This window comes from Gobio gobio (assembly GCF_949357685.1).
Source record: "Gobio gobio genome assembly, chromosome: 1".
In the NCBI taxonomy this organism is placed as follows: domain Eukaryota; kingdom Metazoa; phylum Chordata; class Actinopteri; order Cypriniformes; family Gobionidae; genus Gobio; species Gobio gobio.
In genome coordinates, this window is record NC_137097.1 from 63,357,508 (window position 1) to 63,373,500 (window position 15,993).

Consider the following 15,993-nt stretch of genomic DNA (forward strand, 5'->3'; position numbering starts at 1 on the left):
CAGATATTAGTATTTCAATAGATTGGTAATTTAACATTATTTCAGTTAATGAAATATGTTTTTGTACCGTACATTTTTTTTAGTGTACACGTAATTATTACAATTATATGGTTTTGAACTGTAAAATAACGTAATTATTACATTATAAACAGTTACATTTATATGGTGCTGTCCCATAAAAACCTAAAACGTTACTGCCATATTTTTTACGGTAAAGTTCTGGCAACCACAGCTGCCGTTTTTTTACCGTAATTTTTACGGGGATTTTTTTACAGTGCATATTTTACTTAAAGATGTCATTATAAAAAATAAAAAAACATAATAGATTTTGTCTTCACTCAATAGGTTTTAATGAAAGTGAAGATGCCCGAAATGTACATCTAAATCATGAAAATATTAAATAATAGCCCTGTTAATTACAATAAGTATTACGTTTAAAAACAATAACACCAGTAACAACATGCCACATATGTACTTCTGTGCCAAATATGGCTGGGTCATCTTACCCCAAGAGTCTCATTTTATCTTTTTACTTCAAAATAAAAGCTATAACATTTACTCCACAAAACCAAAAACATTGTGTCCACAAATCCCTCATTAACAAATAGACACAAAAAACTTTGATATTCAACATAATACAATGTAATATATCACTATTTACGATAGACACAAAATTGAGATCAAAACTGTTTTGACTGACTAGTAAAAGTAAGATAGATCATTTCGGACTTGTAACAGAAAACAGAACAATGTCTATGTGACAGGGTGTACAGCAAACAAGCTAAAAAACACAGAAATACGTTTTTATAAGCTGTCGACCCCCGAAAAACGAACGTTTAAGGAGATAAAAGTGATAAAAGCAGGAAGAATGGGTACATTTTTGGATCCTGACACTCAGTATGCCTATGTGTGCAGTAAACATGTTGTGACTGTTAAGTCAAATATCCAAATGTCAGTTTTATATATTATATTTCCTGTTGCTGATTACGTTCCCCTCCAGTGGGTGTAGTTCTCAGTGTTGCACTCTGTCTCAATTGCCTGTATCCACTTTTGTTTCCTTTTTTGGGTGAACAGCTTATAAAAAACGTCTAGGTTTTTGGTTATGGTTTTGTTAAGCTTGTTTGCTGTAAACTTTGTCACAGCTTTTAGACATTGTTCTGTTTTTTGTTATAAGTCAGAAATGACAAGGAGGCCGCTTCACGCAATACAAAATGGACGCAATGTAACTACAGAAGAATCAAGTTTTAAATAGAAATAATATAAAAATTATTTGGTTATTTTTGAGCGAGATGCTAATGGTCCAATCAGATTCAATGATCTATGCTAAGCTATGCTAAAAGTGCTACCGCCAGACCCGAAGATCGGGTGAATGGGTTCAAAAACGGTAAAACTGAACTGTTTAACTCTAGGAGAGTTGGAAAATGAGCCTATTTTCAAAAAAAGTGGAGTGTTCCTTTAATGGAACAGTTCACCCAAAAATGTAAATTTTTTCATCATTTATTCACCCTCCTGTCGTTCTAAACTAGTATGATCATTTCTTCCGTGGAACATGAAAGAAGATATTTTGGAAAAAAAATGTTGTCCATATAATGAACGTCAGTGGGGTCTAATGTTTTTTGGAACCCAACATTCCTGATGATTTCATTTTGGGGTGAACTATGCCTTTTGACATGTCACTATGTGATAATATATAACATGTCCATTTATCATGTTAGTTTCTTTTCAGATAGACAAAAATTTTTCCCTTTTCTGCATTATTACCATCTGCTGTATACGTATAACTCGCCCCTCTTCCCTGTCTATCTATCCCCATCTTTCCCTTTTCTGATCTCTAGTTCAAGAGGATGTTAAACAGGGAACTGTCTCATCTGTCTGAGATGAGCCGCTCTGGGAATCAGGTGTCCGAATACATCTCCACTACTTTCCTAGGTAAGTGAGTCTGCTCTATTTGTACATCTCAGCCTTGTTTTTATTTTTCAAAAGTGCAGAACCTAAGTTTCAACATTGCAGTAGGTTATAGTAGATTACAGTCACTGCTCCTGAAACCCTCTATGCTTATCTATTAAAAGTTCATGCATTTGTTGTGTCCCAGACAAGCAGAATGAGGTGGAGATTCCCTCTCCTACGCTCCGGGAGCGAGAGAAACCAATGTCTCACATCAGCGGTGTCAAGAAGCTTACACACAGCTCTAGCCTCACTAGTGCAGCCATGCCCCGCTTCGGGGTCAAAACCGAGCAGGAGGACTCACTGGCTAGGGTACAGTCACAATGCATACATATTTTACCAACACCTAATCCTCCACCATTACTACAAGTTCGTTTAAAGAATGGATTTGTATTCATTGAATTTACTCTATCTTTACAGGAGCTGAATGATTTAAACAAGTGGGGCCTTAATATCTTTCATGTGGCTGAGTTCTCCAATAACAGACCTCTAAGTTGCATCATGTTTGCTATCTTCCAGGTGTGTGGTCCCTGTTTTTTTATATAAATGTTTCTGTGCTGTGCTTCTGAAAAATGTCACACTGCAAAAAATGCTTTTCTTACTTAGTATTTTTGTCTTGTTTTCAAAGACAAAATATCCAAAAGTCCAAATATCTAAAAAAATCTTACATTAAGAAGCATTTACTAGACAAGCAAAAGTTTTTGTCTTGTTTTGGGGGAAAATAACTCAAAATTAAGGGAGTTTTTGCTTAAAATAAGCAAAATAATCTGCCAATGGGGTAAGAAAAATTATCTTGTTTTCTGTTTGAATTAAGATTATTTTGCTTACCCAATTGGCAGATTATTTTGCAAATTTTTTTTTAATTTTTTATTTATTTTGCAAAGAGTTATTTCCCCCCAAAACAAGACAATCATTTTTATTTGGCTAGTAAATGCTTCTTGTTTTGAGAATTTTTAGATGTTTGGACCAGAAACAAGACAAAAATACTAAGTAAGAAAAGCATTTTTTGCAGTGCAGATGCAAAGACGTCAGTGTGGTTTTGTATGCTCATTATTAAGGATAGGTAAAAATATAGATTTTCCAATTATCTCCATTTGAACAATCGCAATAGTGATTCTTAAAATCCCTGAATCTTTACTCAATGCCTATTTTCAGTGGCTATATGTGGAAAAATATGTTTTTACTTCCCATCTTTCACATGCCACAGCATTCTGCTGAACTAACTCACACAACTACATAGTTGTTCATTTTTAAAATGTATATTTTTGTAACGTTAGAAGATTTGTGAATGTGAGTTTGCAGTCTGTTCAAAATCTATACACGTATAAGCATTAGCAGAGAAATAATTTATTCATACTATATGTAAACATAATAGACATTACAACTGAAATATACCCAACTGAATTGAATTAAATAAAAATGAAATTGGAGTCAAAATGACAACTTATAAATCAGAATCTTATCGAATCAGGAAATCTGTATCATTACCCAGCCCTACTAGTTAGAATAGCAAACCTCTTTATATTGACCATTCACTATGTTCTGTCTACGTTCTGTAATGCTATAAAGGAAAGGGATCTAATGAAGACATTTCGGATCCCAGTGGAAACGTTCATCACCTATGTAATGACACTGGAAGACCACTACCATGCCAACGTGGCCTATCACAACAGCCTGCATGCCGCTGATGTCACACAGTCAACACATGTGCTGCTCTCCACACCAGCTCTGGACGTGAGTATATGCTAACATGGGACAGCCAGTGCCCATTCAGAAGCAAAACGTTTCATAATCTGAAATCAGCACTGACACTATACATAATGACCACTGTACTACTGTATCTTCCCACCAGGCTGTTTTCACTGATCTTGAAATCCTGGCTGCATTGTTCGCTGCTGCCATTCATGATGTAGACCACCCTGGAGTTTCCAACCAGTTCCTTATCAACACCAGTAAGTCTACATTGTAAAAAAAATTATGCTGTTGAATTATCATCCTGAGCTGTGTTTCCCAAAAGCATTGTAAACCTAAGTAGATCCATTTCCACCAATGGTCTCTACGATCAATTTAGCTCACACTGCTTTTGGGAAATGCAGCCCTGGATCATTTGACAGATATATGACAGAAACATGCATGTCAAATGAATATGATGTTAATTTTGGTAGTTGTACATCTGAGAACTGGTTTAGGGCAGCACAGAATTTCCAGAAAATTTGGGACTGGCCAACCTTATTGTTTTTTTGTAAATGTCACGTGAGAGGGTGAAGGGATGAGACGAGGACCCAAGTGCAGGAGAATATGGGTTTATTAATAATAAAAATATAAACAAAAAACAAACAAAAACAACCCGCGAGGGGGGAAACTTAGCATACCAAACACAAGGAAACATGGAACAGGGAATAATGACAACGAACCAACATGGGACTGCAAACACAAGGAGACTAAGGCCCTGTCCACACGAACACGGGTATTTTCAAAACCGCAGCTTTTTCTACGCGGTTTGGCTGTTCGCCCACACGCAAACGCAGTATCCGGTTACTGAAACCGGACTTTTTTGAAAACTCCAGTTACAGCGTTGTCATGTAGATGGTTTAAGTCGAAATGTGCGCCGTTCTCTCCTTTGTTTGACGTCAGTTTGCCGTTATCGCTTTTGTTTACATGAGTGGAGTCTATGCAATGGCGGATGTAGCTTTTAATAACTCTGCTAACAGCGATTATCACATGTATACAGATACATGCACAGTTATCTCATTGTATTGCAGAACACAGGCGCCAGAATGCAATAATACAACATAGTAAGGCAAGTGTGTGAAGCTTCAGTCCACTTGGGCCCTGCCCCTGTGTACAGTACAGTTACCTGTCACTAAGTAAACTTGTAGAAGGGTTTCACTGAGCCCATAGCTCCTCAGTGCATTGGTGCCGTGGATGGGACCCATGTGAAAATCAGGCAGCCAATCATAGCGCGGTTTTGCGTTTTCATGTGGACGGAGATTTTTTTTAAACCGTGCTTGTGTGGACGCGATTGTTTTTTTAAAACGGAGGAGGGAAAAACTCTGGTTATAAAAATACCTGTGTACGTGTGGACTAGGCCTAAATAGGGAGCAAACAAGGCAGTAAATGAGGGAAGACAGGTGGGGCAAATCAACCAATTATCAGCTAACAAGAGGGGGGGGGTCAAGACAAAAGACAGAGCACACATGACACAGAAAATAACGAAAACACCACATGTGCTAAACAAGACAGACATGTGACAGTAAATATAAACAAATGTTGATGGCTGCAACACACTCCAAAAGAGTTGGGACAGAGTCGTGTTTACTACTGTCGCATCCACCTTTCCTTTTAATTACACTTTGTAATAGTTTGGGAATTGAAGATACTAATTGTTGCAGATTTTCAAGAGAAATTTTTGCCCACACTCGCGTGCTTCAAGACAGTCTGTAGTCATCGCTGTCCGATTCTTCTTTTCATACATTTTCAATAGGAGACAGATTTGGACTGCAGGTGAACACTGTCTACGAAACCAATCTGTTGTAGCACGTGCACGTGAGGCCTGGCATTGCCTTGCCCTAATAACCATGGACTTCCCAGGAAAGATGTCATCTTGATAGCAGTATATGTCTCTGTACAATACGTCTCCACCACGTCAATGGTACCTTCATACATTTGCATGTCACCCATGTCGTTTGCACTAATGCACCCCTATAATGACAGATGTTTGCTTTTGCACCTGTCGCTGATTAAAGTCTGGATGGTCCCTTTCGTCTTTGGGACTGAGAACTCAATGTTTGTTTTATTAAAAAACAAGCTGAAGCATGGGCTCATCTGACCACAGCACACATTTCCACCGCCTTGTGGACCATCTGACATGAGCTCGGGCCCAAAGAACTCTGCGGCATCTCTGCAAAGATTTGATGCTTAGGTTTCTCCTTGTGTAACAGAGATTCAAGACTGTGTTAAGTGACGACGGTTTTCCAAAGTACTCCTGAGCTAAAGTGATTATATTTAATACATTAAAAATAAAACTTCTTTTCACTTTTATTTTGCCTCACTTTTTTGCATTGTGTTCCAGCCATCAAATTAATTAGTATTTACAAAAATACAAATACGTTGGTCAGTGAAAACATTGGAAATCTTTTCTTCGTACTTTTGTCAGTCAAAGGGCATATTGCATGTTAGAGCCCCCAGTGAGTCAATGTATAGAAAAATAATGTAGGAACTAGATCAAATATACTTATAAATATGCTATTACGGCTTCTGGAGTAATTTTTGTGAGAGAATTTTACTTCCGCATCTGAAAATGACAAAACGGAAGTGACGTAATGGGAGGGAGTGCGGTCAATTTCAACAATAGGAAAACAATGTATCGCAATGACAGGAAATTGAAAATGTTTATTCATACTCATAATGACGGACCACAGCCATACAATTGACCTATCGGTAAGCCGCTCCCCTCAAACGCAGATGAGCCAATAGCAGTTGAGTATCAGTTGCGCTGGGACCGGAACTCGGACATCTTTAGGTGTCAGCGCCATAGAGAAACATTGGAAAATCCGAAGCTCTCATCGGTTTGATGGTGTTTATGCTACAAAAATGCTAAAATGTCGTGCCTGAGGTACTGTAACACCGATTCCAGGGATCCTGAGAGGATTTTCTGTTTGTCATACGCTTGTTAAGTTACGATTAAAGTCCCTGCTAACATACAAACCGAAATAACTAACTGTTCTCACGTCATATAACGGTGTAGGTCAAAAACACGAAGGTCTACATTTCAGTGCCTCTCCATATTAAACTGGTTATATGTAAATTAATTCAATTTTACATATGTTTAAGGTCTACATTATCTGTCCTACTAAGGAGGACTCCTATTTTGATGGGTATTATAGTCTACGGGTAACGTAGTGAAAGGAAGAGCTTGCACGCAGTTTATCGGAGTTGTTTTGCAGATACAAAGTTTGCCAGTTATTAACTGCACCCTCGAAAAGTCATAAACTCTAAAAGTATATGTTTGTTTACTGTTAGTTGAATGAGTGTTTCTGTGTAATTTGCTGTGTATGTTAATGGAGAGAGATAGTTTGTGAATGAGATGTTAATGCACACTTTTTATGCTTTGTTTGTTCAGCTCTTGCGATGATTTTTTGTAGTGAAGAAAGACATAATAAACTTGATAATCCATCAGTAAAGTTTGGCCATCATTCGGACGGGGTATACGCTACATTCTGTGTCCAAAAACATCTTGGGATAAGGTTTTCACACTGACAGCTTTCATTGTAAGATATAGCAACTCTGTTTGTTTGTCCGAGTTAGCAACAGTAACTAAGGGGGGGAGGGGCTTATCTATAGGTCTATTATGAGCCTGGTATGTGGCCAAGAGAGCAGGGACAGTAGCCTAAAAATCTAGACGCACCCTAGCGGCAGCAAATCTAATTTGCAGCCAGAGCGTCTAGCAACTCTCCTTTGGCTTGCAAGCTGGAAAAACCAAACTCTAGTCAGGCCAATCACGTCGTGTATAGAGTCGGTGGGCGGGCTTATCATAATGACGGTAGAGTTGCAGCGGTTCCGCGTGCTGCTTGAAAACAAAGAAGCTGGTGAACAGCGGTCTTTCGAATCGGCAGAGTTGCGACAGTTCCGTGTGAATTCCCTGCAACTTCCCTGCTAACAAAGAACAGCACTAAAGTCATTCTTAAGAAAGGAAGATGTGTTCGGAGTTTTGCCGACCGGATACGGCGAAAGTTTAATCTATCAACTAGCTCAGCTTCACCTTCTTCGTTGCTCTAGTTGGTTGTAGCGCTATCCTATTGTGTGCAGAGGGAATTTGAAAGACAACCGTTTATCCCGCCCCTCAGATTGAGCCCTGCCAATGGTGAGTTCCCAAAGCCAACATCTTAATGTGGGTCTGGCTTGTCAGGCTACAGGGACAGGCCAGGATTAGACAACGAACGATCAGAGACCAATTGAGTTGTGGTGTGAGGAGAACTAATAAGCTTTGATCAGCCGTATGTCACACTCATTAATATCCGTCCACACTAACATTACGTGATATAATGTTAGCGGTTTTTCATCCTGACTGATTTGGTAGTTAGCAAATGTTTAAAAAACAAGACTTACAGTGCACGTTTTCCACAGACAGTATAGTGTTATTGTATATGTTTCATGTTATCCTATATTTATTCATTCTGTGTTAGTTTATTTCCTGCAGATTCACCGATAGTGTGAGGATGTATATGACGTTATGAGTATGTAGTTGAGTGAACTTGAATGTACATACATGGCATAAATACAATAGTTAAAACTGTTTTGCAAAGTGTGAGACTGTATACATTTGTGTTAATGTACAGATGCTGATATTGATTCACGTAAAAACAACGGTGAAGAAGCATCGTGTGTGGATGTTTATTAATTTATTCACACTTTACATGAGTATTACAATGTAGAACTCATATCATATCGCTGGGATGATGGTGTCTAAAGTGAACGGTACACACTACCGCGTTATTCGCTTTTTTTTTTAAGCAGATACAGAAGTGACGTCCCGTCTCTTCACATGCGCAAAACACCACCCAGGCACAGAAGATATCACCATCCTTTTTCTTGTTAGTAAACTTGTGGACTCGATGTCCTGACAGGCTGGAGTTTGTGCAACCTCCAAATTTCCCATGACAATGATAGTTTAAAAATTATAAAAACTAAAGAAAACACACTGACTCCTGCTGAATACCAGCCTACTCTGCACTGAGCCAATGCAGAGCCCAGCAAACAACTCCCTCTCGTGGCGTAAAATGACGCAATGTTAAAAAAAGTGTTTTAAGGCCACCTAATATAAAGTGGGACCCATTTTACAAAACGTCCCAACTTTTCTGGTTATGGGATTGTAGATAATTATATTGGTAACTTGGCTTGCCATGGTGTGCGGGAAGACGTTGTCTTTGAAGATATGTTGTTTTAGATTGTGTATACTCGCTTGTTTTTGTGAATTACCCAATAGAGGACACGTGCAGTTCCTCAATCTTTCTATTCAGGGCCACCCCATTTTCATGTGTCCTTTATTTTAGTTTGAACTAATTAATTAGCACTGTGTCTACACCGGACATAACTGTTGTCGCTCGTGTCCCGCTGCAACAGCTAAAGGCTGTATACATTGTACGGGATAAAGTGCATGTTGCAAAGCATTTGTCCTTCTGGTCAGTACGTCATAAATAGAATGAGCCATCAGTTTACTGTTAGAGATTTGTTGCTTGCTTTGCACCACATCCAGTGTAGACAGAATCACTGCTTATAATAAATTGTTTTTAATCACATCACGTTGCACTGCTCAAGTCCGGTGTAGATTAATTCCCTTATTTTTTCAGTTTAATTATTTTTTTTTGGTAAAATAAATACAAAATAAAATGCAATGTTTAGAATAATTGAGCCGTAACACCAGGGGCCTAAACCATGAAGCCGGTTTAGCTGGCTAGCCAGATATGTTTAAGCTTAGTTTGTGCCAATCCTGGGTTTTAGGTACCATTTAAAGTGGTTTGGCTTTTAGCAGTGTTCATCTCCATAGTAACTTACGCTCCACGGCTAACCTGCTCCGGGGCAGGTTATGTTCTGGATAAGAGATCTCAAACTGAAATTGAACCAATCAGCTGTGAGCAAAGTGACACACCTCTGATGCAATAAAGTCACTCCCCCTTTTTCTACTCCAAATTATTCAAATGTTTTTTAAAGGCTAAAGCATCTGGCTTTTAACAATGCTTATTTATAATAATAATAATAATTTTGAATGATTTAAGATATAATTTATGTAATTATTATACGCTTAATCCATTACACATGTATCATTTTAGTTAATCAATCATTAATAGGCACTTAGTTAAAATTAATATAAATAGCTTTACAATCAATAAACAGAGCTATAAAAATTACTACATGTGAACTTCAATTTTCAATTCTCTCTATATCTATATCAGCTAAACTTCATGACTTTTACTTGCATTGACGTAGTACGATTTTTCTTTAAGTTGTCCTCTTTCATAGACAGCTCTTTCCGTGCTGTGTAAATGTGTTTAAATGCTTAAATGTGATTGGCTGTTCACTACTGATGTCACACCTAAACTCTTAAACTCAGGATCAAAGCCTGAGTTGACAGAGAAAGCTGATGATCAGCATCATGGGACCAACAAAGCCTGAATCTATTGGTTTGAGTTTGTCAATTCGAAACTAATCCTGTAACCCTGAGTTTGTTAAACCACTATCATGGTACAGGCCCCTTGCGTCCAATTAGCGGGGCACATTTCCAGGGCACAAAAATGGATGTAGAAGATCAACAAATGTATGCTTTTCAGTATTCAGTATTGGCCAAAAACCTTTTCACACTGGCCGTGGGCCCAGTGGGCAATCCTTATTGTTGACCCTTATTGTTGAGCCATGAAATCCACTGATAGCCTTGTCTGCTCTGTTTTACAGACTCAGAACTGGCATTAATGTACAACGATGAATCTGTACTGGAGAACCACCACCTGGCTGTAGGCTTCAAGCTTTTGCACGAGGAGAACTGTGACATCTTTCAGAATCTCACCAAACGGCAACGGCAGAGTCTGCGCAAGCTGGTCATTGACATGGTAAGATGCTCATTGCACTAAACATCAGGGTTTTTTGTGTGTGTATTTCTGAGGGTTTACACTTTTATTTCCTGTGTAAATGGTGCTCCTTGTCTTCTTAGGTTCTAGCAACAGACATGTCAAAGCATATGAGCTTGCTGGCAGATCTTAAGACAATGGTGGAGACCAAGAAAGTGACAAGTTCAGGAGTGCTGATGCTGGACCATTATAATGACCGAATACAGGTGATTACCAACAAAATGTTGCTTTATAATGCAACAAAACAGTCTATAATGTCAAAAATGACACGGGTCTGTAAGTGCAGACCAGAAAAAAAGAGAAACGTCTTAGTCACAAGTGTGTGTGTGTGTGTGTGTGTAGGTCCTGAGGAACATGGTGCACTGTGCTGACCTTAGTAACCCAACGAAGCCCCTGGCAGTGTACAGGCAGTGGACTGAGCGCATTATGGAGGAGTTCTTCCGGCAGGGCGATAAAGAGCGAGAGCGTGGGATGGAAATCAGCCCCATGTGTGACAAACACACTGCGTCCGTGGAAAAGAGTCAGGTACACATATAAACACCCACACAAACATAAATTCTCAACCCGACATAAGCTGCTCCTAAAGAGTCTCTCTATATGTTTGGTTTCCTGATTTAGGTGGGCTTTATCGATTATATTGTGCATCCTCTGTGGGAGACCTGGGGGGACCTGGTCCACCCTGATGCTCAGGAAATTTTGGACACCCTTGAGGACAACCGGGACTGGTACCAAAGCACCATTCCCCAGAGCCCGTCACCACCGCCTGACGGCCCAGATAACGAGCTTGAATCCTGCACGAGCAGATTCCAGTTTCAGCTCACCCTGGAGGGAGAGACAGAACAGATCTGTGCTCCCAGTCACAACCACATAGGCAGCCATGGTCAGGAGGCAAACAAAGAGGACGAGGAGGCGGTGGAAGCCGAGGAGGACGAGGCAGAAGTAAAAATGGAGGACGGGGAGGAGGTGACAGATGTAGTGGTCGAGAGGTCGGGACGGAGGCGACTGCAGGTTCAGTCAGTAGTCGAGGAGGAGGACGAGAGACAGTCTGATGAGAGCCCCGTGGAGGAGACGGAAGAGGAGAAGTCGTCCTCTCCTACCGATGACACGTAATACGCGCGATTCGAGGAACAGTTGTCTGGCCATGCTTCAGAAACTCTGTCCCTCCGCTCAACCGTTCACATAGGACTCTTCTGTTTCTGATAGCTAGACCATAAACAGATGAAGTCTTGTGTACCAACCCAATAAGACATTTAATTTTATTTTTCAAAAAGGGAACAAAAAAATATTGATATCAGAGAAGTATTTAACACAGAAACTGTAGATTACGAGTGTGAGCTGGAGTCCATCCAGCAGTGAGGGTGAAGTTCGATGGAGAAACCGAATTATGGTGGGGTTTGTAAAGGGCCATTACGTCAGTGTAGCACTCTGGACTTTCCGCACATACGCAAACACACATTCACAGACGTACGTGAAATTCAGTCAAGAATAACAATGCCACAAAGTACATGCAAACACACGGCTGTGTGTCTGTGTATGTGTTCAGGGGGCCCGGATCTGAAAGGAATCTCTTTGGGGAAAAAGCCATCTCAAAAAGGAGCATCGGTGTCAATAATCAGCTTTTAAAGCATTCTAACAGGGACTTAAATCCTCAGAATTCACCTATCGAGAGAAATCTGAGAGACTATTTTTCAATTTCTGTCATAGCGAGAACACGGTTGCATCTGCCGGGAGAAATGAGATAACGTCCGCGGAGGGATAAGGATGTCGAAAACGATTTGTTAGCTGGTCCCACCCCCTCTTACCCTTTACCCAGGAGTGCTACCAGTGCAAGATGGCTGTGTGCCTTTCTGAACCACCAGCTTCAACTCTGGAGCTGTTGTGAAGCAATGCATCATGGGACAGGAGTGTCTGCTTTTGTCTTCATTTTTGATTGTCTTTTTCTCGTTTTAAGCAATCTATCTCCATCGATTATGGTTTGTGCCGTGGCATGGAGCGTTCGCGTTGTCTTTGTGATCATTCCTGCTCTCATCTGTCAGTCTTCCTCGGTCGCTTTCAAGCCAGCCGAGCATTTAGGTTAGGATTCATCACCGTCACCGCTCATGGACTGCCCGCACTTTCCATGTGAATAATTAATGATAGTCACTTTCTGAGGATAAGCCATGTGACGCTTTGAAACATATGTTTTGCCTTCTTTTTGTTTTGTCTTGCTATATCCATCCCTGCCAAATTTGTAAAAGTAACAGTCTCCTCGATTGCAGCGCATATTCACGCAGACTCTCTCACCTTCACCCACTCACGCTGGGAATACATTCTCCGTCTACACCACAACACACTGCATTATGTTTTGCCAAAGGAATGAGTGCTTAGCTGATAAGTTGGAGAAGCATTAGATGAGAGCATAGTGGGAGAAGGATGAGGTGTATCTGAGAGAGAAAGAGAGATAAAGGGAGTCAAATGCAGCATATCGAGTTGGATGCTTTCTTTTTTTTGCCTTAATGTCAACGGCAGGGTTTCTACCTGTCACATTGTGGAATAATAATAATAATAATAATAATATGTTGGCATTATATCCCAGACTATTTGTTTCATGTCTATATGCCTTGCTAAGTGTCTGTGAATGCACAATAGCTCCATCTAGAGGTGTAGGGTAGCTTTTTCTGCATGGCAAAGTCACTATAGACAGTACAGAGAAAGCAGGTCATCCCACAAAAATCAACTGTTGCTCTAATGTGTTTCATGTCCGGCATATTTGACTTTTAAGGGAGAGAGAGAGAGGCGGAAAGTAAGAGAACGAGAGAGTTCTCAGGTTGATGTTAGATTTGCAATATTGCCTCTCTCTCATCTCTGAACTTTTTAGTTTGGTTTTAGTTCAGTCGAATAAACCAATTGTTGCGTTTGCAAGCATCCTTGTTGAAAAATGATATCAAGCTGGTTTCTGCTGGTCAGTAGCTTAGCTTTACACAAGCCTGTGTCTGTCAGAGCAGTAACTTGAGGTCATACCAGTACGTATACGATAACCGTACTCGTCTGCGACAGGATTAGAGGATGTCATGGTATAAATGTTCGGAAAGTCAATGCATTTTCATAAAGCCGATCGCTTTGTGCAGATTCCCATTACATTTGCTTTGTTGTGTGGCTTTTCGTTAACGTTGTGAGCACTACACTAACAAATAATATTTGCCATTTTAACACGACACTGTAGCAATTGTTTCTTATTAAGAAATTATTCAAATTAATTCCTTGCTGCCATTCTTTTTGGATCTCAAAAGGAAAAAACAAGTGTTTTCTTTGAACAGTTTGTGTACAGTTTTTATTTTTGTATCATTCTGGTTTGATGGTTTAAAAATCAAAACTACTATATAGTATAAATAGTAGACGAATCACTGCTTGTTTTGTATATACTGTAATGTTGAATTGTAAATTTGAAAAGATCTCTCAGAATCAACCACTGTCACGATGAATCACTTTTAGTTGTAATGAACTGTAGTTGAATTGTGGAATTTCATAAGCACCCTCCACCTTCCCCTTTCTTTCTCCGGTCATCTCCCCTGCCATTCGTTTGGGGGACTTTAGTCAACCTCCCTTCACCATTAAATGTGAATATTTGAATTGTATCGGAAAACAGACTAATCATCAGTTATTTCTAAAACGTGTCTTTACCAGCACTTTATTTTTTTCTGTGGGAAGGTGTTGGCTGATATCAAGGGTGATAGCACGGCACAGGGGGAGCGCTTGAAATGGCTCGGTCCAAACGTCGTCTTTTTGGTCCTCGATGCCATTTCCTGCTAAAGCTCCGAGTACCATCAGCTACTCCGTGTCAATAATCTGCACTGTAAAGGCTTTTAATGGGGGTTTTAAATACTTCTGTGAGGTTAATGACCAGGAGACAGTCAGAACGATGACGTGGCTTAATCAGAGAATAGTTTTTCTTCATACTTTGAAGTCATGCCTCATGAGACTCTCCAATGAAATTATTCTCTGGGCTTTAAATAATATGTTACTTGTTCACAAGTTATGGTAATAATATAAATGAAAAAGAAAACACAGGAAAATGATTGTAATATTTGTACATTATATTGCTGTAATGTGTATAATGTGTCCAAGTTATTTTATATTATATTATTTTTATGAAAGGTTTTCCTCTGAGAGAACTGAGTTGTCATTTTGTGAATAAAATGCATTTAATAAGCAAACGGCTATATATAAAAACACAAATATATAAATATATACCAGTATATTTTTTTCTTTCACTGTTCAGTACTGTAAAGTGTGTTGAAAATACAAATAAAGGACGATTTTTCTAATAAATGCAAAATCTGTGCAAATTTCTTCTTTTTTTGTGTGTCCCGCCTCATATTACAGTAATGGCCCCATGTAATGAGGCTGATTTGTGTGCATCATCATCATTATACAACTCGTGAGAGTAAACACTAATTTTAAATATTTTGCAACCATCTGCAATGAAATTGTACTCCGCAAAAATGGAAGTTATGATATATAGTAGGCCCATAGGTTTTGCTCAGTGACACTTTACTGACCCCTATAGACTGACATTGTTTAGAGACAAACAAATTACTGCATATTATTTTTAAAAATAGACAGTAGTTTTATTTATTTTTTATTAGCTTATTATTTTAAACACTCTGAACCTGACGTTTTTGAATTTAAAATAAAACAATTACCATTTATTAATTTACTATGTAAGTATAGAATATAAAAAAAGAACAGAAAAGAAAAAAACATTGGACAATCTCTTTAGGGAAAACTGTACATGCAGTGCTGTAGGAATTACAGTGGAGTCTTCCTGACGTTCCTGTCTGTTGGGCCACAAATTCTCATCCACATCACAACTCATATCTTTAGACAAAAAAAGTCTAATGGAAATGTATAGAAATATGCTTGACATATTATGACAACTTGTTCAACTATTTTGCATGTGAAGACTTGTGCTATGAACTAATGCCTACATGTTGTGGGGGGTGAGACTATTCAACAGAGACCCATTATAATACATTTTGATCAACATGACATAAGCAACTGATAATGTGGGAAACAGCAATTGTACATAATCATTTGCATGGACGTACCAAAGCATTTGCAACTACTTTTTTGATGTGCACAAGTGACACAATGATGTGAAGATTGAACAGGTCGTTTTGAGAATTTCAATTCTGATCTGAGAAATGTACCAAAGTGACTGAGAAAAACTGTAATGTGCTCTTATTACACTTGTTACAGATTACACAACTAACACAGATTTAAAAAAAATAAAAATAAAATAACACTGACTAAACCCTAACCACTGTATGCAAAGGGTATAGAATAGATGAATAAAATCTAACATTTCCTCTTACCATAAATGTCACTCAATTGTTCCATCCTCATGACCTCCTCTTTTCTACCTTTGACCTGGCTGAAATATTCAGTA

At 39.0% G+C, this 15,993-nt stretch overlaps 1 protein-coding gene across 1 annotated transcript in view; it reads left to right on the plus strand.

The window, feature by feature from the left end:
- The window catches only part of pde4a (phosphodiesterase 4A, cAMP-specific), a 34,230-nt gene extending 22,400 nt beyond the window's left edge, over nucleotides 1-11,830 (plus strand). The window contains 9 exon segments of the mRNA XM_079834538.1: nucleotides 1,836-1,929; nucleotides 2,093-2,256; nucleotides 2,365-2,463; nucleotides 3,514-3,678; nucleotides 3,797-3,896; nucleotides 10,393-10,547; nucleotides 10,649-10,771; nucleotides 10,908-11,090; nucleotides 11,184-11,830. Of these exon segments, the coding sequence (XP_079690664.1) occupies nucleotides 1,836-1,929; nucleotides 2,093-2,256; nucleotides 2,365-2,463; nucleotides 3,514-3,678; nucleotides 3,797-3,896; nucleotides 10,393-10,547; nucleotides 10,649-10,771; nucleotides 10,908-11,090; nucleotides 11,184-11,675 (1,575 nt within the window). The 3' untranslated portion in view covers nucleotides 11,676-11,830.
- Nucleotides 11,831-15,993: the final 4,163 nt, after the last annotated feature.